This window comes from Ascaphus truei, chromosome 11, assembly GCF_040206685.1.
Source record: "Ascaphus truei isolate aAscTru1 chromosome 11, aAscTru1.hap1, whole genome shotgun sequence".
NCBI classification, from domain to species: domain Eukaryota; kingdom Metazoa; phylum Chordata; class Amphibia; order Anura; family Ascaphidae; genus Ascaphus; species Ascaphus truei.
In genome coordinates this window covers 31,936,507-31,963,179 of record NC_134493.1, presented here as the reverse complement: position 1 = coordinate 31,963,179, position 26,673 = coordinate 31,936,507, and the positions used below count along the sequence as shown (strand labels likewise).

At 46.4% G+C, this 26,673-nt stretch overlaps 1 protein-coding gene across 1 annotated transcript in view; it reads left to right on the top strand.

Annotated features, from left to right (window-relative positions):
* Window positions 1-1,846: 1,846 nt before the first annotated feature.
* ADAP1 (ArfGAP with dual PH domains 1) overlaps window positions 1,847-26,673 on the top strand; it is a 118,329-nt gene continuing 93,502 nt past the window's right edge. Inside the window, exon 1 of the mRNA XM_075565500.1 lies at window positions 1,847-2,181. Within this exon, the coding sequence (XP_075421615.1) occupies window positions 2,097-2,181 (85 nt within the window). The 5' untranslated portion in view covers window positions 1,847-2,096. The remainder of the gene's footprint in view (window positions 2,182-26,673) is intronic.

Genomic DNA, 26,673 nt, shown 5'->3' with positions numbered 1-26,673 from the left:
CTCACTCACTCACACACACACACTCTCACACATACATTCACTCTCACTCTCTCACACACTCACACACATACATTCACTCTCACTCTCTCACACATACATTCACTCTCACTCACTTACTCACTCTCTTACACATACATTCACTCTCACTCACTCACACACACTCACACACACATACATTCACTCTCACTCTCTCACACACACTCACTCTCACACACTAACTTCCACACACACATACATTCAATCTCACACGCTCGCACACACATACACTCACGCACGCACACACTCACGCTCACACACACTCACGCTCACACACACACATCTGATAAAATGAGGGAGGCTTTTCTTTGTCAAGGAAATAAATCTAGCGCACAAACATTAAACAGTTAAATAGAAGTTGATTGACGTTTAACCCTTTGTTGCCAGCGGAGTCTCTCACTTGCTTCACGTCCCTCTGGATTAAAATCCGAACGCATGTTTTTAGAATATATATATTTTTAACCAATTCACTGCCGCAGTGTCCTGCGACGCATTAGATAGCAGCGTGTTGCGAATGGGTTTAACATTCCTCCCCAAATTGTCTCATTGGCGAACAACCCAGGAGAACAGAAATGTACTGACCCATGAGGGTTTCCCAGAGATCCGCTTATTCCTTAGTCCGTTGAAACATTGTCACAGTTGTGTTTGTGCCTAAGACATGTGGTCCTTGTGGGCCTGTGATACTGGGCTCACTGCTAAACCTTCCAGCTGTAAGCTGTCAGCAGAGGCCACGCTCCCCTGGTTAAGGGGCAGGACTTGGGCCTCATGTCAGTATGTACAGTGTAAGTTAGCACGTGACAGCGATTTAAGATGAAAGGGAGGAGGTTTGTATTTTCGACCAAGCTGTTGTGTCTTAAAACCGAGACTTAAAAGTATCAGTATGAAGAGAAAAAAAAATGTAATAAAGTGATTTTTCCTTTTATTAAATTAGATTTATTCACTCGAAGACATTGCCTGTGTGTATATGTGTGTTACACCCAGAGGACTCCTCTTATGCTGCTTTATTGCAATCGTACCCCATTTTATTATAAATGAGATTAGTTACATTTAGCATTTGAACATTTCATTTTCCCACACTAGCACCGACGGTTCAATTCCTAGTAGCTGTGTTCAGCTGGGAGAGTGTACTTTTCTTGCACGCTGTAATCATTTAAAATGGACTGACAAGAAAGTTCATGATTGATGCAATTTAACAACATGAGCTCCTCCTCCTTCTCTTACTGTGCACCCCACAACTGGAACAGTCTACCGGAGACTCTCACAGCCACCTCCAGTCTAAGTTCTTTCAGAACTAAGGCTGTCTCACATTTTAATCTGGTCTGTAACTGTTACATACGCACATAACATGTTCTATCTCTAACTGTGCATGCAATGTCTTTATATATAATGTATAAAACCATATTCACCTAATGTAACCATGCATTTGTAACAATGTATCTGTCATCATAACTCTGTGCCCAGGACATACTTGAAAATGAGAGGTAACTCCCAATGTATTACTTCCTGGTAAAACATTTTATAAATGAAATGAAATATATATATAATGCAGCCACCCTCACTCTGCTTTCAGGGGTTTATTTTTCCAATAAGTTGAGTGCAAAAGATACAGACACATTTTAAGGGAGCCTCCTTTCTAAATAGGCAGTATGATGATAATCATTAGAATATTAAGAATAATAAACAATAATTATGACCCCTTGTATCTCTACTGACTCAGAGCTCAGAGCCTGTAGCACAGTAATAGCACTAGAGGGCAGCTTTGAGCAGCAGAACAGGTCTAATCATTACTTTGTTGTAATATTTTGAGAAATGCGGAACCAGAATAGGAGTCGGTGGATTGCAAAAGCAGGGTCCAGTTTGAATGGGAGAAGGAGGAGCTGTCTGACACACACCCTACTGTAGCTTCTGCATTAGAGAACACTGAAGGAGACATCCACCTGCAGCAATGAGGACCACCTGAAGCCTTCCCTGCTGTATGCTGTGTCTATGTCCCACTGTGGGAAGGAAGGAAGCTCAGAGATACTGTATCACAGGGAGGATACAGGGCTGGGTTGTGCACCATGGCAGAGGAAAAGAATAAGAAAGCACTGCTGGAGCTGGTACAGAGACCTGGGAACAGTGTGTGCTCAGACTGTGGGGCTGCAGGTAAGAGGGGATCTGACACTACTAATGGGCTTATCTCATGCTGCCCATCAAAGATGTATTTAGGTGGTCTCTGCATCTCCCAGGGATTTGCATTGGGCTGATGCTGAACTTTTGCCAGGAAATGAAATAATTATAGCGTATGGTCAGATTCCATGGAATCAGCATTTTTTCTTATTATTGGGAAACCCCTACACAATCCTGGTTGGATTAGTAAACGGTAATTCATGTGTAAGGGTTACTGCTGTCTGGGTTATGGGGTTTAGCTGAACTCATGTCTTGAAGTTGTTATGTTTGGCCCTGGTAAGTGCTTGTAGGCTGAGTGCATGTGATGGTTACATTGGTCTGACATGAACCTGAATTCTAGAAGTTTGGTATTCGATCAGGGAACTAGAAACCAAGTTGAAATGCTTGGTAGTTGTAACTATTTTAGTATTTTGCCCAACACATTGCAGACCCATCTGGCAGCAGAGGGGTTAACCAGTAACATTGTTGGATATGGCTTTTTACTTCCTCTGTAATGCACCTGCTTACATAGATGATTCAGGATCTTCTTTTGATAATGGATAGTCCTATTACAACAGGTGTCCAAACCCATATGATCGCAGCATTAATAATTAATCAACAAAATGTCTGGTGTGGATAAAATAAAAGAGGAAACACCCTGGGCTTGTAGAAATGTCACACTGCACAGATGGTATGTAGACTGGTGGTTTACAGCATTTCTGGCAGCTGTTGTGTTTACACATGAAGCAGAAGTATGGAGTATAAGTGCATTATTGCAGTCTCCCAGATCTTTGTTCTGGGGTTATTATGATGGCGGAGGTTTGTTATGGTCTGAATGCAGAAGTATTTTACCCAGTGTATAGTGTGTGCTGCATGATAATGGATAAAGTATTGGTAACATCCTGTCACATATTGACCGGGCTCTTTATGTTAGCCACTTTGGTGCCAGGAAAGGCAGAAACACCTTGCACCACATCAAAGGGTTTGAACCCGTAGTTCTTATTCGCCTCCACCTCTTTGGGAATGAACCTGTAGAGATAGAAGCATGAATATTCCTCATTCATGCATGGGGGAATTCCCCCACCCCATAACTCCCCTTCCAAACTGTAACTGACACACCCCAACTGTGAGGCAGGAATTTCATTATCAGTGGGGGTTAAAGGGCAATTGAGAGGTGGTAATAAAAAGGATGAGAAGATTAGGCAAAGGCCGTACGTTACGGCTACTTCACGTGTGTGTGTGTGTGAGAAAAAGAAGCGCAAGCTCCATAGCGTAATACTGTATGTATAAATGTAATAAAAGAAAATAAAAAACTCTTGGACATGCACTCACAAGAGGACAGATTAAAAGCGCATGTGAGAGATAAAATCTCAATCGTAGTGATGTCACCGTCGAGGGTATACAGCAGTTCAGGTCACCAATAGAGCGGAAGTCCCTGATCAAATATATGATTAATACAGGATAGTTCGCACACTGCCAGTGTCCCAGTTGATATATAGGCACTCCGGAGCTCTACCACAGGATGCCAGAGTGCGGACCGGATCCAGAGACCGGATCCAGAGACGACTCCACCGCATATAACTTGCACCGGGGTTGGAGGGCGCCTGGCTTCACATTGCTTGGCAAACTACCGGAAATTGGCGAGAGGCAGCAGAGGCTAGCATGTGTTCGTTTTCTCGTAGACCCACAAACAAACTTGGGTGTTGTCAGTATGTCTAACGTAGCGTCCCGTCGAGTTTCGTCCCGTGATGTGACTTTATCAGGGGCCGGCCAATCAGCGTCCCACCTAAATAGCCAATGTTGCCTAGCAACATGTAGACAATGCTAGAAAAGCAAATCAATTTGCCTATCATTAATTCAATACACCTGATGGTGCTCTACAGGTAGCGAGCTCAATGCTGATGGGTCAGACAGCGTTGGTTAATCTATGTTTGATGCACAGATCTTAGTACATAAAATGCACAAATGTATAGAGTTTATACTTGGAGAAAGGTCTAGCCATAGACCTATACTATAGTGATAAGTTATAATATTATTTACACATTTCCACTCAATATATATGAACTAAAAATACATATATCAATACAATATAATCATACAGTAATAACAAAGCATATGAATATGATATTTTAAAACGTAGTTAAATTGTATGGATACTTTATATAAATGAAAACTGGAATGCCAAAAAATAAGTAACGGATGATAGATATTTAGTGATAGATAATATACTACCAGCTAACAATTACTAATGGAGAATAAATCTATAATGTACCTAGATACACCAAACGTGTATTTAAATGCAAACAAAGCAAATTAAACATTTGAGAGAACCTAATCTCTGACAACACATGAACAAAGGATTGCAGTAAATTGAACTGAATAAACCCTCCTCATGTCCATACTAAATGAATGCTTTAAACTAATATATTGCTATCTATACATTTATTTTGACCGAGTGGGGCCAACGTACCAAGATTGTAAATCCGAAAGAACTCACGTTCACACAGTGCTCTGAACCTATCTCCTCACAGTTTTGAGGCAGACATAGATTCTAAACCTATGACCCTAAGCCCAGTGGGATCCTTTGAGTGGGCCATGGAAAATTGTAGTGGAACACTGTGTGAGAGCACACCTTTAATGATTACACGGGATGTTCAAGAAATCTAACGTTGAGCGTCCAATATATTGTATATGGCAGGGACACGACAATGCATATACTACATGCATTGTGAGGCAGTTTGTGCTGCTGTTGATATGATGTGTAGAGCCATTCGTGTGGGAGGTAAAATAATTACCCAACACAATATGCCTACACATGAGGCATCTCGTTCTCCCACATCAAAAATGACCCTTGGGCAAGATGTAATTAGACCCGGGGGTATCTAGTTGTCTCAATTTGCTCGCTGCCAGTATGTTTTTAATATTTTTTCCCTTTTTTTCCCGGAAAACAACCGGAGCTGATTTTGTCTTCTGATTTTTAAGATGTGGATCACAGAAAATCACATCCCAATATTGGTTCAGTATATGAACCACTTTGTTGGATTGGCTGCTGTTTCTGGTGATAAATTTTGCATTGCTTACTTGAGCATTGTTAATGCATCAGCATCATTGCGAATGATATTAGTAAGGTGTTTCTTTTTAGATTTCTCTAATAATGCTGCTCGTTCTATAGATCTAACCTGGTGATTCGACTTTAGGACAAGGTCAAGATTATAGCCCTTTTGGACAAAGTTGCTCACTAGCTGTTTTGACTGCTCATCGAATATAATATCAGATGAACAGTTACGTCTGTTAAACTGGCTAAGAGGGAAATTCTGCAGCCATTTGAGATGGTGGCTACTCGCCGCATGGATATATCCATTGACTGCCACTTCATTGACGTGAACCTTAGTTTGAATAAGACTATTTTCATCAATTGTGAGCAATAAGTCCAAAAATACAATTTTATCTGAGCTGATCTGATGTGTAAATTTAAGTCCATGTCATTATCGTTAAACCCAGCTAGAATCTGTTTGAGATCAACATCCCAGATGATCAATAGGTCATCTATGTAGCGGCTAAAGTATACCAGGCCCCCACCCAGCCGCACATTGGTCCACAGATATTTCTCTTCCCAAAACCCCATGAAGAGGTTAGCGTAGCTGGGAGCAAACCTGGTACCCATGGCCCTACCACAGGTCTGGAGATAGAACACATCCTTGAACAGAAAGTAGTTATTTCTTAAGATAAAATTGATAATTGTAAGTAGAAATCTGCATTGTGTGTCTAAAAGATTCTCATCCCTGCGCAGGAAATGCTCTATTGCTACCAGTCCTTTTGCATGTTTGATGCAAGTATAGAGTGACTGCACATCACACGTCGCCCACAAAAATGTGGGTTTCCATCGAATAGAGGAAATGGAGTCGATGACGTGGTGCGTGTCTCAAACATAAAATTGCAACTTGACCACATACAGTTGGAGAAAGTGATCAACATATCTGGACGCTCAATGTCATCGACTCCACCCCTGATATGATGGGTCTCCCTGGTGGACCGACAAGGCTCTTGTGCACCTTGGGGAGGTGATAAAAAACTGGTATTAGTGGATTTGAGATATAAAGTTATTTGAATTAATCTTTAGTCAAAATACCTTCCACTAAGACTTCCCTGAGCAGGGAACATAATTCAGACTGAAACACTGTCGTTGGATCATTAGAAAGCACCAGATTAGACTGTGCATCAGCTAAGAGTCTATTAGCCTCAGACATATAGTCTTTTCGATTTTGAAGCACAATGCTTCCTCCTTTTATCTGCCTGGCGAACTATGATGTTATCTATTTTCTTAAGCTCATTTAATGATTGAATTTCACCTCTACTAAGATTATTTTTCATAAATGATGTTTCTGTACACAATTGTTCAAAGTCACGTAAAACAAGGGTGTAAAATGTATCAATGTAACTCCCCTTGGACTGATACGGTTAAAAATGTGACTTCGGTTTGAACAAAGTATGTAAGATACCTGGAGGAAGTGTTTCAATAAATTGATCAAGCCAGTCAGAACCTATAACACTATCACTAGTACTTAGTTGCTGGAATCTGTATTATACTCAGATTCACCCAGCAATTCTGCCATATCGTTATTGACATTTGTTTCTGTGACATTAAGAGATGGTGGAACATCCACTTGTTTTGGAAGATCGAATAGTAAAAAAATACGTTTAAGTGTCAGTTTACGTCTGAAACTGTTTAGATCAACAAAAAGATCAAATGCTCTCACTGTGGCACTGGGTGCAAAATGTAACCCTCTACTAAGGAGTGTTTGATTGTATGTTAACATATGTGAGGAGAGATTATCGATCCCACTTGGTTCCAGGATTTCTATCCCTAATCTAACCTTCTTCTCCTGTATTATCCTCCCTGCTCTTGTCCCTCTTTCCCTTTTTGGGGTGTGTGATGGACGTGGATGTTTTTCTTCCCAAAGGGGATATGGTTTGTCCGACCCCTTCGGTTGATTTACACGGCCGTTCCCTATAAAAGAGGAAGACGGGTGTGTAGATGTAACGCCTACCTGAGTGGAGTCTTTTGATCTAGCTCCCAGTTCTCTGTTATAGTTTGTTTGCCCACTATAGGTTCTTCGGATGTAGTCTGAGAATCCGATTCTGTGAGGGCACTGAATCTATTAGGCATATGGAAAACTTCCAGTGTCCCAGACACCTCATCTATAGAGTCACTACGTCCCCTCGTGTCATCAACTATGGATGACACTTGTGAATATTTACGGCCATGTTTCTTTTATGGCCTATAGATCAGTCTATGATTGTGACGTTTCTAATTTGTAACTCTATCATTACTGTAATCCTCTTTATCACACGTTAATTTCATCTTTTTTCTCTCAACGACTTACTTTTCAAAGGTTTCCACTCTAGTGCTTGTTTCAACTTCCAAGGTAATAAACTCCGGATCAGTAGAGTGGACCCATAATCCATCTGGAATTTCCTCAATTTGAGTTTCAAGTGCTTTAAGTTTATCATCTCTAGAAACAACCAATAATTTAATTAGTGATAGAGAACAATTCTCCAAAGTGTCATTCCAACTTGCATTAAAACTATCGTCTGTGTCGAACAATGGTTTCTTTATCATTCTGAGACCTCTTGGAATTATTTTTTTTATCTATATAATGTTGGAGGAAAACTTTGTCCCACCAATGGCGCATTACGTCTTTGAGACACTTTTTGTAAAAATTACTTTTTAAATCAAGAACCACTACTGGTTCAGCTAATTCAATATTTACAATGTATTCATTACGCCTGCTGAGCCTCTATGAAGTTGACTTCATCATTTTTAATATAATCAGTGATTGTGTATATTATTATGTGGGTGCACGATAACAGCTGTTATAAGGCAAGAAGAGTATAAACAAACAAACAATAAAGTAGCACTATAAAGTGCACCTATGTGCGGGTAAATTATGGGTTAGGGGTCATGTAACTATAGTATACCCAATTATACAGTGTATGTATCAACAGTGACTACATGTTCTGGACCATAAAACAGGTATCCTTATAGTAACCAATAACTGCACATATAAATATGTATACACACAATCAATATAATCAATAAATGATTGATCAAACCGATAAATGAAATGAGGAGATAAAGTCCAATGCCAGACGATGGGGGGTGAATCTTGATAGGAGCAAATTGCTGCTTCAGGAATGATGTTGCCACATCCAAAATACCTAAAAGAAAAAAAGAAAAAGAAGCGCAAGCTCCATAGCTTAATACTGTATGTATAAATTTAATAAAACAAACTAAAAAAACTCTCTTGGACATGCACTCACAAGAGGACAGATTAAAAGAGCATGTGAGAGATACAATCTCAATCGTAGTGATGTCACCGTTGAGGGTATACAGCAGTTCAGGTCACCAATAGAGCAGAAGTCCCCGATCAAATATGCTGAGCAATACAGGATAGTTCACACACTGCCAATGTCCCAGTTTATATATAGGCACTTAGGAGCTCCACCATAGGATGCCAGAGTGCGGACCGGATCCAGAGACGACTCCACCACATATAACTTGTACCGAGTTGGAGGGTGTCTGGCTTCACACTGCGGGGCAAACTACCAGAAATCGGTGAGAGGCAGCAGAAGCTAGAGTGTGTTAGTTTCCTCGTAGACCCACGAACAAACTTGGGTGATGTCAGTACGTCCAACGTAGTGTCCCGACGCATTTCATCACGCAATGTGACTTCATCAGGGGATGGCCAATCAGCATCAGTGCCCCGGTGTTGGACGTACTACCATCACCCAAGTTTGTTCGTGGGTCTACGGCGAATATATAGCGTATATAGTGTATTTCCTCGATTCTAAGACGGACTTTTTTCACATTTAAACGTTCCTTAAATCAGGATGCGTCTTACAATCGATGTCAAAAGAAACTTGCCAGCTGCTAGGAAGAGGAGCACGTTGTGACGTAGCGGTCATTGCCTGCGCATTTAGTCGTGCCTAGAAACTATCCAATTGTCACCTCCGCTGAGTTACCGTATTTGCACTTGATGTTACAGAGGACGATCTTTTGTGGGAAAACACTGACCTCAACGACTCGAAACGTGATTCAGAAGAATCTTTAGACTCAAACTCAAACTTTGGAAGTGATACTGAAGTAGATTCAGAAGAATCTTTAGACTCAAACTCAAACTTTGGAAGTGATACTGAAGTAGAAAGTGATATGTAATTGTATGGATACATTTATGCTACTGTCTAATATTAAAAAAACATTTTTTCTTTACATTTAATGTAGTGTTTCTTTTCCACCCCAAAAAGCTGTTATTAAATCAATGGTGCGTCTTACAATCGATGGCGTCTTAGAATCAAGGAAATACTGTATATATATTAGTTTTGGGGAAAATAATCTTTAGGAACTGGAAGTGTACAGGGCATTTTTATTCAGTCAATCCCATTTGTAATCCCTTAGCATGCAATGGTGCTTTAATCTCCCCCTTCAGGTTTCAGTACAGCACCTCACTGTTCTTATGTTCATGGTTTAACAGAACGGGAATCTCTCTGCTGTGCCGTGAGACTTCCTGCCAAATGACCTTTAGCTGCACTGCTGTTTTTTGAGAACTGGATTTCTTTCTGCGCTCAGTGACAGGGCAAAAAACCTAACACCTCTTACACTGCCTGCCTTCCCTCTGTATATTAATCTTCACACAACAACGTGCCCGGCTTCTAAGGACTTGCACCCTGCCCTAAGTACACCAGGGTGCCCTGCGGAACGAGGTGCAGTGTTTCCTGCTTAATATGTATGATTAATGCAAATACATCTGCATATTCTGTGCATAGTAGGAAACAAGTTGCTACCCGTTCAGCTCTCTCTTGTTACATAGTTGCTTGGTACGGATCCCAGAGAAGCCGCTTGTGTGTACAACAAATCTGTCATTTCATTTCATAGCAAAATGTATCCCATTAAGAGTGGAGTCACAGATGAAAGAGTGGTTCACACACTGGTGGAGATTCATTTGGATGGTGCAGAAATCTCCTTGAGCAAAGGGAATCTATCTTCACCGCATATTGAATATGGTCCCATATTGGCAACTCTTGTGTTGTTATGACCAAGAAAACAGGTGCAATTTATACAGTGGAAAATCGGAAAGTTACCGTGTACAAGGTGGTTTTAACCCATCACATGTTGTGGCTCGAAGAAACCACTCCGTATCTGGCCGGATTTTTTTACTCTATTGTTTATTTTTACCCCTGGGCTTGTCCTGTGAATATTTGTCTGTGGTCTGGCATAGAAGATAGGCAGTCCCTCTATAAAGAGGGTCAAGAGCTTTTGTGTGGATGCGTAAGAAAGCAAGAGAAGGACCATAGAGACAGGAGACAACTGTGTCAGGTAATCTATGCGGGAAAGAGATGGAGAGGAAAGACCAGAGCTGCGATGAACCTTGCTGCTCGGAGCTGGTCTGACTTATGGAAAAGTTACTTGTGATTCACTTAGGATTCTGTACTAAACGGCGCTAGTTCATCAATCAGTTGACTGTTTTATGGCATCACACACATTCTCACCAACCTTAGTGCATGTCTTGCTTTGGAATCAGGAAGGCCCCCCCCTCCCGCAGCTCGGACTCCCCCCTTAGTGCATGAGGATCCCCCCCCTGCAGCTCTGACTGCCCCCCTTAGTGCATGAGGACTCCCCCTGCTGCTCGAACTCCCCCTTAGTGCATGAGGACCCCCCTCCTACAGCTCGGACTCCCCCTTAGTGCATGAGGACCCCCCTTAACCCATTGATTATTATATTTATTGCTCGGTGTGTTTAGATTTCCCAAACCCAGCATCCTTGTTGTCACCAGACGGGCTATTTGTGGACCCACCAAGCAGTGTCCTGTACACAGGAGGCGGCAATCACATTAGTCCAATGAATTTGAACCAGGATGTTGATCCAGGGATTAATCCGATTGCCAATTCTTGGAGTCAGGAAGGAATTAATTTTTCCCCTTAATGGGGTTTTTTTGTTTGCCATCCTCTGGATCAATAAGTAAGTATAGATATAGAATAAAGTATCTGTTGTCTGAATTTAGCATAGGTTGAACTTGATGGACGTACGTGTTTTTTCAACCTCATCTACTATGTAACTATGTAACCCAATTCCAAAAAAGTGAGTTTTAAAGCGGCGTTCCTCCCACCCTGCTCTTTTTACCCCCCATTTATTTATTTATTTTTACACGGTGGGAACCGTGGCGCCCACCTGAGCCGAACCGCACTGTTTTCAGCTCCTGGGACCCCTCAGTCCCTAAGATACCTCCTAGGCAATAGGAAGCCGCGGCATTGCCAGCAGCAGCTTCCTTTTGGACGGCCATTTAAATCCCCATTAAAAACCAGGAGGTAATATTGATAACGTCACCGGTAAGTATCTCTGGTGAACTGGGGTGGTCCCCAGATCTGAACATATCGCTGTTTCGCTCTGAAGGTCCCTCCCGCTTGATTAGTTAGAGCAAGCTTCCTGTGCTGCACCCCCCCTGCCTGCTCTCCCCCTGTGTGGGGCCCTGCCCTTACCTCTAATGCGGTGTCAAATGATGCCACAGGGTCATGTGACATAGCGTGACCCGCGGCATCATTTGACGCTATGTCTACATGGCAACGGGCGTCAAATGATGCTGTGGGGTCATGGAGACGCGTGGACAGAAGCAGGGACTGGAGCCGGGTAAGTGAACCGCGCCCTCCCAAAGAAATCTTGCGCGCCTCCAGTTTGCGGAACCCCTGAGTTAGACGCATTGCTGCTTTTGTTCTGCCCACATCTGACATTTAATAAATACTCCACCCGCTATCTTGGGCTGAATTAAATATAATAATCTTGTAGTAGTATTCCAACCCTGCCCTCTCATCCTGAATGTCTATTTGCCACCTTTATCTCTCTTCTCTGTCCAACTGCTCACTCTCTGCCACACTAGGCCCCACTCTAACTGCTACACTAAGCCCCACCCTAACTGTCACACTAAACCGCACGTTAACTGCCACACCTTAACTGCCACACTAAACCCCACCCTAACTGCCACACCAAGCCCCACTTTAACTGCCCCACCCTAACTGCCACACTAGGCCCCACCCTAACTGCCACACTAAGCCCCACCCTAACTGCCACACTAGGCCCCACCCTAACTGCCACACTAGGCCCCACCCCAGCCACCCTAACTGCCACACTAGGCCCCACCCTAACTGCCACCCTAGGCCCCACCCCAACTGCCACCCTAGGCCCCACCCCAACTGCCACGCTAGGCCTCACCCCAACTGCCACCCTAGGCTCCACCTCAACTGCCACACTAGGCCCCACCCCAACTGCCACACTAGGCCCCGCCCCAACTATCACACCAGGCCCCACCCTAAGTCACCTTTTAAACCTTTTTCTAATCTCCGGCACATTACGCCTTCCTTTAAACATTCACTCATCATGGCCATTCTAATGAAACAGTCTCGACCCAACCTCCCTCCCTAACTAACTACTCTAACTACCACCCCATCTCTCTTCTCCCCTTAACCTCCAAACTACTTGAGTGGCTTGTATACAACCGCCTGACTCGCTTTCTCTCCTCCAACTCCCTGCTTGACTCTGCAATCTGACGTCTGCCCTCTACACTCCAATGAGACAGCACTAACAAAAGTGACCAATGGCCTACTGACTGCTAAATCTAATGGTCTTTTCTTCTCATTAATTCTCATGGATCTCTCTGCAGCATTCAACACTGTTGATGACCCTCTTCTCCTGCACACTCTCCACTCCATTGGCCTCCGTGCTGCAGCATTCTCTTGTACATATCCAACCGCTCCTTCAGTGTTTCCTCCTCTGGTGTCTCCTCCTCTTCTCTCCCTCTTTCGGTTGGACACCTCTTGTTATGGAGAACTAATACACTATTTTATCTTTCAGTATCATCTCTATGCAGAAAACAGACACATTTACTTCTCCCCTGATGTCCCACCATTACCAGAAGCTTAACATGTCCAATACAGAACTACTAATCTTGCCCCCTTCCACTGTCTCCCCTACACCCATACTCTCCCTCATTGTCAGTAATACCACAATCTCATCAACACCTCAATCCCGCTGCCTAGGTGTCTTCTTTTACTCTGATCGCTCTTTTATTCATCACATTCAAACTCTCACTAAGTCCTGCTGCTTCCACCTCCGAAATATTGCTACAATACACCCTTTTTCTACTCGTGATGCAACTAAAATCCTAAATCACTCACTCATCCTGTCCCGCCTTGACTACTGTAACCTTCAATTGGTTGGCATTCCCATCGTCCGCCTCTCCCAACTTCAATCCCTCCATAATGCTGCTGCCAGACTCCTCTACCTCACTCACCGCTCCCCTTCTGCTGCTCCCCTGTGCAAATCCCTACACTGGCTTCTAGTATTCTTTAGCATTACATTCACACACCGTAGCTCTGACTTACAAAGCTCTCAGCGACGCTGCCCCCCCCCCCCCCTTACATCTCAGCCCTCATCTCCAAATACTCCCCCAAACTCCCCCTCTGTTATGCCCAGGACATCCGCCTCTCTTGCTCCCTTATTACCGCCTACAAGATTCTCCCGTGCTGCCCCCTCTCTCTGGAAATCCCATCCATGCACCATCTGGCTCTCCCTCAGCTCTCAGGCATTTAAAAACTCCCTGATAGGCTTCCTTGAAAAGTTGAGTTACTGTATCTGATATACCCCTCTCCCCCCCCCACCTTCTCCAACCCTATTGGAACCAGCTGTGCGTCTGGACCAAACTCCACACTAACACCCCCTAATCATCCACACCCCAAAAAAATGGGATCAGCGGTGGTGGCAGGACCATACTCCATCCTGATGTATACTCCATCCCACCACGAGCAGCCACTTTTCCTTTCGTTTCAACATGGCCCGTATTTCTTCTAGAGTGTAAGCTCCCCGGATCAGGGCTCTCATTACCTTCTGTATCTGTTTGTGCGTATTTGTCCTTATTTGGCATGTCATCAAATTTATATAACTATCAAATCCCTGTACCCCCATCCACCCCCCTCATTGTACCGCGCTGCTTAATATATTGGTGCTTTTTAAATAAAGGATAATAATTATAATAAAAGTAATGGTATACTTTTTATTGCCTCACCTTTTGGGTCTGGAAATTCTTCTCCCTTTCCGGTATAATTACATTTACATTTCTTTATGTATTTACATTTTTTTCTGAAACAAAAAAAAAAAAACATTTTTTTTTAAAGTACAGAAAAAAATATGTTACCAAAGTATAGTTTTTTAAGAAATATGGACAATTTTGTTTTACATTAGAATCCTGTACAGTGCAATATTTGTTATATGATTTCAGGTGATTGCAGTTCCAACTTTCCTAGATGTCCCCATCCATTTCCCCCCTAAATGAATGGAGAGTGAAATACCCAGCATGTCAGGCAGACCTTGCAGATGGTGCAATGGGGAACTTTAATGGAATTAGATATGAGGCTTGCGTTTTATTACTCTATAAATTAAGACCAGTTTTTATGGTGAGACGGCCTCTCCCGGCAGCAACTGCAGGCACGAACATCCCATGCAATACACTGTACTAAACCAGGCCAGGGGCGGCCAACTCAGGTCCTCAAGGGCCACAAACGGGTCAGGTTTTCAGGATATCCCTGCTTCAGCATAGGTGGCTCAATCAGTGGCTCAGTCTTTGACTGAGACTGAGCCACTGGTTGAGCCACCAGTGTTGAAGCAGGGACTGAATGAGCCACCTGTGCTGAAGCAGGGATATCCTTAAACTGGCCTGTTGGTGGCCCTTGAGGACTGGAGTTGGCCGCCCCTCCCCTACACAAAGCTGATATTTAATTGCAACATGTATTGCTCCAGTTTCCATTTGTTCCCCCCCATAGGTATAGCTAAGTGACTTGTAACCTATCGCCTAACATTAGCACATACAGAACATTACTCAGGTCTGTGACTTACTAGGAGGATAACCATACTCACCACACACCGTGCTGATACAATGTCTATCATTAGCACATACAGAACATTACTCATGTCTGTGACTTACTAGGAGGATAACCATACTCACCGCACACCGTGCTGATGCATTGTCTATCATTAGCACATACAGAACATTACTCATGTCTGTGACTTACTAGGAGGATAACCATACTCACCACACACAGTACTGATACAATGTCTATCATTAGCACATACAGAACATTACTCATGTCTGTGACTTACTAGGAGTATAACCATACTCACCACACACCGTGCTGGTACAATGTCTATCATTAGCACATACAGAACATTACTCATGTCTGTGACTTACTAGGAGGATAACCATACTCACCACACACCGTGCTGATGCAATGTCTACCATTAGCACATACAGAACATTACTCATGTCTGTGACTTACTAGGAGGATAACCATACTCACCACACACCGTGCTGATGCAATGTCTATAATTAGCACATACAGAACATTACTCATGTCTGTGACTTACTAGGAGGATAACCATACTCACAACACACAGTGCTGATGCAATGTCTATCATTAGCACATACAGAACATTACTCATGTCTGTGACTTACTAGGAGGATAACCATACTCACCACACACAGTGCTGATGCAATATCTATCATTAGCACATACAGAACATTACTCATGTCTGTGACTTACTAGGAGGATAACCATACTCACCACACACCGTGCTGATGCAATGTCTATCATTAGCACATACAGAACATTACACATGTCTAGGAGGATAACCATACTCACCACACGCAGTGCTGATACAATGTCTATCATTAGCACATACAGAACATTACTCATGTCTGTGACTTACTAGGAGGATAACCATACTCACCACACACCGTGCTGATGCAATGTCTATCATTAGCACATACAGAACATTACTCATGTATGTGACTTACTAGGAGGATAACTATACTCACCACACACAGTGCTGATACTGTACAATGTCTATCATTAGCACATACAGGCATACCCCGCATTAACGTACGCAATGGGACCGGAGCATGTATGTAAAGCGAAAATGTACTTAAAGTGAAGCACTACCTTTCCCCACTTATCGATGCATGTACTGTACTGCAATCATCATATACAGGCATAACTGATGTAAATAACACATGTGTAACAGGCTCTATAGTCTCCCCGCTTGCGCACAGCTTCGGTACAGGTAGGGAGCCGGTATTGCTGTTCAGGACGTGCTGACAGGCGCATGCGTGAGCTGCCGTTTGCCTATTGGGCGATATGTACTTACTCGCGAGTGTACTTAAAGTGAGTGTACTTAAAGCGGGGTATGCCTGTACAGAACATTACTCATGTCTGTGACTTACTAGGAGGATAACCATACTCACCACACACCGTGCTGATACAATGTCTATCATTAGCACATACAAAACATTACACATGTCTGTGACTTACTAGGAGGATAACCATACTCACCACACACCGTGCTGATACAATGTTTTTGATCACACACGATTTTACGAGATAGTGCTACACACGATAATACAATATTGTAGATCTCACTCACTGTTGGTAGTGTCGCTAATCACTTACATGTTGTTAGATTGTAAGCTCTTTGGGTCAGGGGACTCCTTTTCCTAGTGTTACTTTTATGTATGAAGCACTTCTTCCCTTTATGTGTCATATATTATGTCATGTGTATTACTGCTGTGAAACGCTATGAACATTAATGGTGCTATATAAATAAAGACATACATACTCCTCCTATGAGGAAAACAAGTATATTTCCGAAGCAGTAGTCCTGATTGTACACACGCCCGAGCCTGATATAATATTCCCTCACATACACACCGCTAGCAGAGTACTGTACACTCTAAACTCAAGTAATCGTTTTATATTTGTATGGCTATGTCTTTAACAAAAGATAAAAACTCCACCCATTTCACTGTGGAACACACTGTCCCCCTTCCCCTTCAATAACCAGTATTTTTATACACTATTCTGCGATATTTAATGTACAAATCTTCCCTCCGAATATCATGAAAAAGACAAGGAACTAGACACAGGAACTGTTTTTTTTGGGCGCTGCACCAACACCTCGTATTTATTAATTATCCCACCCTCACCCTTGTTTGTTATACTATTAATTTGCGCTTAATTTCTCTTTGCTCATCTTCGAATATCATACATCAGCGTTTCCCAAATGGTGGGTCGCGACCCGGCACTGGGCCACGGAACAAAATTGCCAGGCCGCAGTGAGGCTGGCTGCGCGGTGAACCCCCGCCGCTCAAGTTAAAGAAAATGGCGGCGATTCCCCCGCGGTCCCGCGCGCAGGGCAAGCAGGGGTAAGCAGGACAAGCAGGGTCATCCCCCCCAGCTCCCAACGTGGGACGGAGGAAGAAGTACCAGCTCTTACTGCGGCCCGCTTCCCCCCGCGGCCAGCTTCCCGCACTCCCCCCGAGCCCACCTCCCGTGGCCCCCCCTCGTGAGCCCACCTCCCGTGGCCCCCCCTCCCGAGCCCAACTCCCGTGGCCCCCCCTCACGAGCCCACCTCCCGTGGCCCCCCTCCCGAGCCCACCTCCCGTCCCGGCAGCTGCCGCGGGGTTATCGGGGCAGCAGGGGAAAGCGTCGGGCGGCAAGGTAAGTCACCCCACCCAGTCACTGTCACCCAGTCACTCTCTCCCATCCAGTCACTGTCACCCAGTCACACTCTCCCACCCAGTCACTGTCACCCAGTCACTGTCACCCAGTCACTCTCTCCCACCCAGTCACTGTCACCCAGTCACTCTCTCCCATCCAGTCACTGTCACCCAGTCACACTCTCCCACCCAGTCACTGTCACCCAGTCACTCTCTCCCACCCAGTCACTGTCACCCAGTCACTCTCTCCCACCCAGTCACTGTCACCCAGTCACTCTCTCCCATCCAGTCACTGTCACCCAGTCACACTCTCCCACCCAGTCACTGTCACCCAGTCACTCTCTCCCACCCAGTCACTGTCACCCAGTCACTCTCTCCCACCCAGTCACTGTCACCCAGTCACTCTCTCCCACCCAGTCACTGTCACCCAGTCACTCTCTCCCACCCAGTCACTGTCACCCAGTCACTCTCTCCCACCCAGTCACTGTCACCCAGTCACTCTCTCCCACCCAGTCACTGTCACCCAGTCACTCTCTCCCACCCAGTCACTGCCCCCCAGTCACACTCTCCCACCCAGTCACTCTCTCCCACCCAGTCACTGTCACTCTCTGTCTCTGTCACTGTCTCTCTCTCTGTCTCTCTCACTGTCTCCCACCCAGTCACTGTCACCCAGTCACTGTCTCCCACCCACCCAGTCACTGTCACCCAGTCACTGTCTCCCACCCACCCAGTCACTGTCACCCAGTCACTGTCTCCCACCCACCCAGTCACTGTCACCCAGTCACTGTCTCCCACCCACCCAGTCACTGTCTGTGTGTGTGTGTATCAGTGTCTGTGTGTGTGTATCAGTGTCTGTGTCTGTGTGTGTGTGTGTATCAGTATCTGTGTGTGTGTGTGTATCAGGGTCAGTGGCTGCGTGTGTGTGTCTGTCAGTGTCTGCGTGTGTGTGTATCAGTGGCTGTGTGTGTGTGTGTGTATGTGTGTGTATCAGTGGCTGTGTGTGTGTGTGTGTGTGTGTGTGTGTGTGTGTGTGTGTGTGTGTGTGTGTGTGTGTGTGTGTGTGTGTGTGTGTGTGTGTGTGTGTGTGTGTGTGTGTGTGCAGGCCAGCAGTGGCTGTGTTGGTCTGTCTGTGTGAGTGTCTGTAGGTCAGTAACTGTGTGTCTGTGCAGGTCAGAGAGAGAATGGGGGGGGGAGAGAATAGAGGGGATTGGGAGAATATATGAAATCTGTATGGACATTCATAACTGTTTTATTTTACCTATAGGCGATAACATTTTTAGTGGGTCACGAAGGAGAAGTTCAAAAATAACTGGGTCACGGAAAAAAAAGTTTGGGAAACGCTGTCATACATGATTAAAGAGAGACAACCTCATTCTTCCTAAATGTTACTTTATGTCTGAAGCCCTTATTCCCATGATCTGTTATTTGTATTATTTGATATTTATGTGATTGTCACGTGTATTACTGCTGTGAAGCGCTATGTACATTAATGGCGTTTTATAAATAAAGACATACACACATACACACATACATACAGTTGTGGGAAAAACAAAGTACACCCTCTTTGAATTCTATGGTTTTATATATCAGGACATAATAACGAACATCTGTTCCTTAGCAGGTCTTAAAATTAAGTAAATACAACCTCAGATGAACAACAACACATGACATATTACACCGTGTCATGATTTATTTAACAAAAATAAAGCCAAAAGAGAGAAGCCAGGTGTGAAAAACTAAGTACACCCTTCCTGCTTCCATAGGAATTAAGATGCTAAGTAGCAGATAGGTGCTGCTAATCAAATGCCCTTGATTAATTGATCATCAGCAAGTGTGACCACCTCTATAAAGCTGACGTTTTAGCAGTTTGCCCGGTCTGGAGAATTCAGGTGTGTGTTAACACAATGTCAAGGAGGAAAGACATCCACAATTATCTTAGAGAAGCAATTGTTGCTGCCCATCAATCTGGGAAGGGTTATAAGGCCATTTCCAAACAATTTAAAGTCCATCATTCTACAGTGAGAAAGATTATTCAAAAGTGGAAAACATTCAAGACAGTTGCCAATCGTCCCAGGTGTGGACGTCCCAGCAAATTCACTCCAAGGTCAGAGAAAAAAAATCAAGAGTTATATCTCAGACTCTACAGGCCTCAGTTAGCATGTTAAATGTTAAAGTTCATGACAGTACAATTAGAAAAAGACTGAACAAGTATGGTTTGTTTGGAATGGTTGCCAGGAGAAAGCCTCTTCTCTCTAAAAATAACATGGCAGCACGGCTTAGGTTTGCAAAGTTGCATCTGAACAAACCACAAGACATCTGGAACAATGTCCTTTGGACAGACGAGACCAAAGTGGAGATGTTTGGCCATAATGCACAGTGCCACGTTTGGCGAAAACCAAACACAGCATATCAGCACAAACACCTCATACCAACTGTCAAGCACGTTGGTGGAGGGGTGATGATTTGGGCTTGTTTTGCAGCCACAGCACCTGGGAACCTTGCAGTCATTGAGTCAACCATGAACTCCTCTGTATACCAAAGTTTTCTAGAGTCAGTTGTGAGGCCATCTGTCCGACAGCTAAAGCTTGGCCAAAATTGGGTCATGCAACAGGACAATGATCCCAAGCACACCAGCAAATCTACAACAGAATGGCTGAAAAAGAAAAGAATGGAGGTGTTGCAATGACCCAGTCAAAGTCCAGACCTCAACCCGATTCAAATGCTGTGGCTGGACCTTAAGAGAGCTGTGCATAAACAAAAGCCCACAAACCTCAATGAACTGAAGCAACGTTGTAAAGAAGAGTGGGCCAAAATTCCTTCACAACGATGTGAGTGACTGATAAAGTCATACAGAAAACGATTACTTCAAGTTATTGCTGCTAAAGGTGGTTCTACAAGCTATTGAATCATAAGGTGTACTTAGTTTTTCACACATGGCTTCTCCATTTTGGCTTTATTTTTGTTAAATAAATCATGACACAGTGTAATATGCCATGTGTTGTTCATCTGAGGTTGTAGTTACCTAATTTTAAGACCTTCTAAGGAACAGATGATTGTTATTATGTCCTGATATCTAAAAACCATGGAATTCAAAGAGGGTGTACGTTCTTTTTCACACAACTGTACATACATACATATACACACACACACACACATACATACATACACACACACACACATACATACACACACATACACACACATACATACACACATACATACACACACACACACACATACATACTCACATACATACATACATTCTCTTGGAGCACATGTTTTTACTGGAACACCACAAACCTTTTCACACATTGTAGAGGGACTTTTCGCTTTTTCTTTAACAATGTTGCAGACTGAAGTTTCGTCTCTTAGAAGTAATAGAAGATCCATTGAAAGCAATACGATTTCTTTGATACAGTTTGGTGCAGTTAATTTGCCCCTAAATTGCTCCAGTTTTGCCTTGACACACAGACCCTCTAGTTTCTAGCCCTTGTGCTAGGAGGAGACCTTCCCCACGCTGGATAAGATGTAAGTCCCACTCATTTGGAATGGATTAGAACATTTCCCCGGTACTGTAGCTTCCCAGCACATTGAATTGGGGCGTACGTGATTACATTCATATTGTACGATTTCTATGGAAAACGGGGAGGGGGAGAATCGTCTCTAATTGGAAGCAGGTTTGCGGATAGGGTTGCCAGGCGGCTTCTACTAAAATACTGGACACAATGGTGAAAGGTATGACATGCTCGACACAGGCACACAGACACACACACACACCTCTCACCTTTCACCTCTCCGCTCCATGCTGTTTCACCCTCCTTGGCCCCATCCCCAAGCTTCGGACACCTCCTCCTGATTGGCTGCATTACTCCGCAGCAGCCAATCGGGGTGGAGGAAGCTGCCCAGCCCCCTAGCAACAGCCCTACCCTCTCCCTGCTCGGGGAAATCCTGCGGCCTCCCAAGCCGGTCAGGTCACTATGTCCAGAGAGGTAATACCGGTATACACACACGCCCAGAGAGGTAATACAGGTATACACATACACGCCCAGAGAGGTAATACCGGTATACACATACATGCCCAGAGAGGTAATACCGGTATACACACACACGCCCAGAGAGGTAATACCGGTATACACACACACACCCAGAGAGGTAATACCGGTATACACACACATGCCCAGAGAGGTAATACCGGTATACACACACATGCCCAGAGAGGTAATACCGGTATACACATACACATACATGTCCAGAGAGGTAATACTGGTATACACATACATGTCCAGAGAGGTAATACTGGTATACACATACACGTCCAGAGAGGTAATACCAGAATACACATACACGCCCAGAGAGGTAATACCGGTATACACATACACGCCCAGAGAGGTAATACCGGTATACACGTACACGCCCAGAGAGGTAATACCGGTATATACGTACACGCCCAGAGAGGTAATACCGGTATACACGTACACGCCCAGAGAGGTAATACCGGTATACACGTACACGCCCAGAGAGGTAATACCGGTATACACGTACACGGCCAGAGAGGTAATACCGGTATACACGTACACGCCCAGAGAGGTAATACCGGTACACACCTACACGCCTAGAGAGGTAATACCGGTATACACGTACACGGCCAGAGAGGTAATACCGGTACACACCTACACGCCTAGAGAGGTAATACCGGTATACACATACACGGCCAGAGAGGTAATACCCTCTAGTTTCTAGCCCTTGTGCTAGGAGGAGACCTTCCCCACGCTGGATAAGATGTAAGTCCCACTCATTTGGAATGGATTAGAACATTTCCCCGGTACTGTAGCTTCCCAGCACATTGAATTGGGGCGTACGTGATTACATTCATAATGTACGATTTCTATGGAAAACGGGGAGGGGGAGAATCGTCTCTAATTGGAAGCAGGTTTGCGGATAGGGTTGCCAGGCGGCTTCTACTAAAATACTGGACACAATGGTGAAAGGTATGACATGCTCGACACAGACACACAGACACACAGACACACACACACACCTCTCACCTTTCACCTCTCCGCTCCATGCTGTTTCACCCTCCTTGGCCCCATCCCCAAGCTTCGGACAGCTCCTCCTGATTGGCTGCATTACTCCGCAGCAGCCAATCAGGGTGGAGGAAGCTGCCAGCCCCCTAGCAACAGCCCTACCCTCTCCCTGCTCGGGGAAATCCTGCGGCCTCCCAAGCCGGTCAGGTCACTATGTCCAGAGAGGTAATACCGGTATACACACACGCCCAGAGAGGTAATACAGGTATACACATACACGCCCAGAGAGGTAATACCGGTATACACATACATGCCCAGAGAGGTAATACCGGTATACACACACACGCCCAGAGAGGTAATACCGGTATACACACACACACCCAGAGAGGTAATACCGGTATACACACACATGCCCAGAGAGGTAATACCGGTATACACACACATGCCCAGAGAGGTAATACCGGTATACACATACATGTCCAGAGAGGTAATACTGGTATACACATACATGTCCAGAGAGGTAATACTGGTATACACATACACGTCCAGAGAGGTAATACCAGAATACACATACACGCCCAGAGAGGTAATACCGGTATACACATACACGCCCAGAGAGGTAATACCGGTATACACGTACACGCCCAGAGAGGTAATACCGGTATACACGTACACGCCCAGAGAGGTAATACCGGTATACACGTACACGCCCAGAGAGGTAATACCGGTATACACGTACACGCCCAGAGAGGTAATACCGGTATACACGTACACGGCCAGAGAGGTAATACCGGTATACACGTACACGCCCAGAGAGGTAATACCGGTATACACGTACACGCCCAGAGAGGTAATACCGGTACACACCTACACGCCTAGAGAGGTAATACCGGTATACACATACACGGCCAGAGAGGTAATACCGGTATACACATACACGCCCAGAGAGGTAATACCGGTATACACATACACGCCCAGAGAGGTAATAATGGTATACACATACACGCCCAGAGAGGTAATACTGGTACACACGTACACACCCAGAGAGGTAATACCGGTATACACACACACACACCCAGAGAGGTATTACCGGTATACACACACACGCCCAGAGAGGTAATACCGGTACACACATACACGCCCAGAGAGGTAATACCGGTACACACGTACACACCCAGAGAGGTAATACCGGTATACACGTACACGCCCAGAGAGGTAACACCGGTATACACGTACACACCCAGAGAGGTAATACCGGTACACACGTACACGCCCAGAGAGGTAATACCGGTACACACATACACCCCCAGAGAGGTAATACCAGTATACACATACATGTCCAGTATTACCTCTCATTTTTTACTGGACAGAGTGTCCAAATACAAGTGTTCAATACTGGACACCTGGCAACCCTTTGGAAGTTGGTTCCCCCCCCCCCCTCCCACAAAGCATTTTTGGAAGGGTTTGTTTTATTAACTCTTCCACTCCCTGAACTCTTTGCTCTTGTAGGTATTAAAGCAGTGGAAGCGTTACAGAGATCTGCATAAACGTGTTTTGCAAGCTGCAGAAATCCGTTGTGCTGACGTTGTACGTGAATAAGAGACAAGTAAAAGGCTTCACATTTCAGCGATACGTGTTAGCAGTGTAGGAAACGGAGCAGCACAAATCCGTCCAGTTTTAGTTTTGTTTCTGAAGCTCGGTTTTCTCTTTGTCATACAGCGGAAGCCCACCAACCCAGGGGCTACAAGGGAGACGAGAAAATGTAGTGTACTAGTTTAACATCAAAATTAGTTTTTCACCTCAAATTCGGGCTCTTCTATAAAGCTCGTTCTTTCCTAATGGATATAGAAGAAATGAGGAAAGGAGAAACAGGCGAGATATCGAGGAGTATGTTTATCTGTGCACTATTGCACTCCCAGTCTGGGCTTTTGCAAGGCACCCAAACAAATGCACCTGGGGTCACTCCCCTTCCTTCCCCCTTCTCCCCTCCCCCTTCTCCCCTCCCCCTTCTCCCCCTTCCCCCCCCTCCCCCCTTTCCATCCCTCCCCCCTTCCTCCCCCTCCCCCTTCCCCCCCTCCCGCTCCCCCTTCCCCCCCTCCCCCTTCCCCCTCCTCCTCCCCCTCTTTTCCCCCCCTCCTCCCCCCTCTTTCCCCCCTCCTCCCCCCCCTCTTTTCCCCCTCCTCCTCCCCCCCCTTTTCCCCCTCCTCCTCCCCCCCTCTTTCTCCCCTCCTCCCCCCCTCTTTCTCCCCTCCTCCCCCCCTCTTTCTCCCCTCCTCCCCCCCTCTTTCTCCCCCCCTCCTTCTCCCCTCCCCCCCCACTCTTTCTCCCCTCCTCCTTCTCCCCTCCTCCCCCCCTCTTTCTCCCCTCCTCCCCCCCTCTTTCACCCCTCCTCCCCCCTCCCCTTCCCCCCCCTTCCCCCCCTCCTCCCCCTTCCCCCCCCTTCCCCCCCATCTCCCCCCTTCCCCCCCCCTCTTTGCCCCCCTCCTCCCCCCCTCCCCCCCTCTTTCCCCCCCCTCCTTCCCCCCCTCTTCCCCCTCCCCCTCCTCCCCCCCTCCTTCCCCCTCCTCCCCCCTCCTCCCCCCCTCCTCCCCCCTCCCCCCTCCTCCTCCCCCCCTCTTCCCCCCCTCTTCCCCCCCTCTTCCCCCCCTCTTCCCCCCCTCTTCCCCCCCTCTTCCCCTCCCCCCCTCCTCCCCCCCTCCTTCCCCCCCTCTTCCCCTCCCCCCTCCTCCCCCCATCCTTCCCCCTCCTCCCCCCCTCCTCCTCCCCCCCTGCTCCCCCCCTCCTCACCCTCTCCCCCCCCCCTCCTCACCCTCTTCCCCCCCTCCTCCCCCTCTTCCCCCCCTCCTCCCCCTCTTCCCCCCCTCTTCCCCCCCTCCTCCCCCTCTTCCCCCTCCCCCCCTTCCCCCCCTCTTTCCCCCACTCTTTCTCCTCCCCCCCTCCCCCCCTCTTTCTCCTCCCCCCCTCCCCCCCTCTTTCTCCTCCCCCCCTCCCCCCTCTTTCTCCTCCCCCCCTCCCCCTCTTTCTCCTCCCCCCCTCCCCTTCTTTCTCCTCCCCCCCTTCCCTGATTCCCCCCCTTTCTCCTCCCCCCCCCCTTTCTCCTCCCCCCTCCCTCCTCCCCCCCTCTTTCTCCTCCCCCCCTCCCCCCTCTTTCTCCTCCCCCCTCCCCCCCTCTTTCTCCTCCCCCCCTCCCCCCCTCTTTCTCCTCCCCCCCTCCCCCCCTCTTTCTCCTCCCCCCTCTTTCTCCTCCCCCTCTCCCTTTCTCCCCACCTCTCCCTCCCCCTTTCCCCCCCTCTTTCCCCCTCCCCCTTTCCCCCCCCTCTTTCCCCCCCCTCTTTCCCCCCCCTCTTTCCCCCCCCCCTCCTTTCTCCCCCCCTTTCCCCCTTTTCCCCCCCCCTTTCCCCCCCCCTCTTTCCCCCCCCCTCTTTCCCCCCCCCCTCTTTCCCCCCCCCTCTTTCCCCCCCCCTCTTTCCCCCCCCCTCTTTCCCCCCCCCTCTTTCCCCCCCCCCTCTTTCCCCCCCCCTCTTTCCCCCCCCCTCTTCCCCCCCCCTCTTCCCCCCCCCTTTCCCCCCCCCCTCTCTTTCCCCCCCTCCTCTCTTTCCCCCCCTCCTCTTTCTCCCCTCCTCTTTCTCCCCTCCTCTTTCTCCCCTCCTCTTTCTCCCCTCCTCTTTCTCCCCTCCTCTTCCCCCCTCCTCTTTCTCCCTCCCCCTTTCTCCCCTCCTCTTTCTCCCTCCCCCTTTCTCCCCTCCTCTTTCTCCCTCCCCCTTTCTCCTCCCTTTCCCCCTCCTTATCCCCTCTCTCCCCCTCCTCCCCCGTCTCCCCCTCTCCCCCCTCTCCCCCCCCCCCTCTCTCTCTCTCTCTCTCTCCCCCCCTCT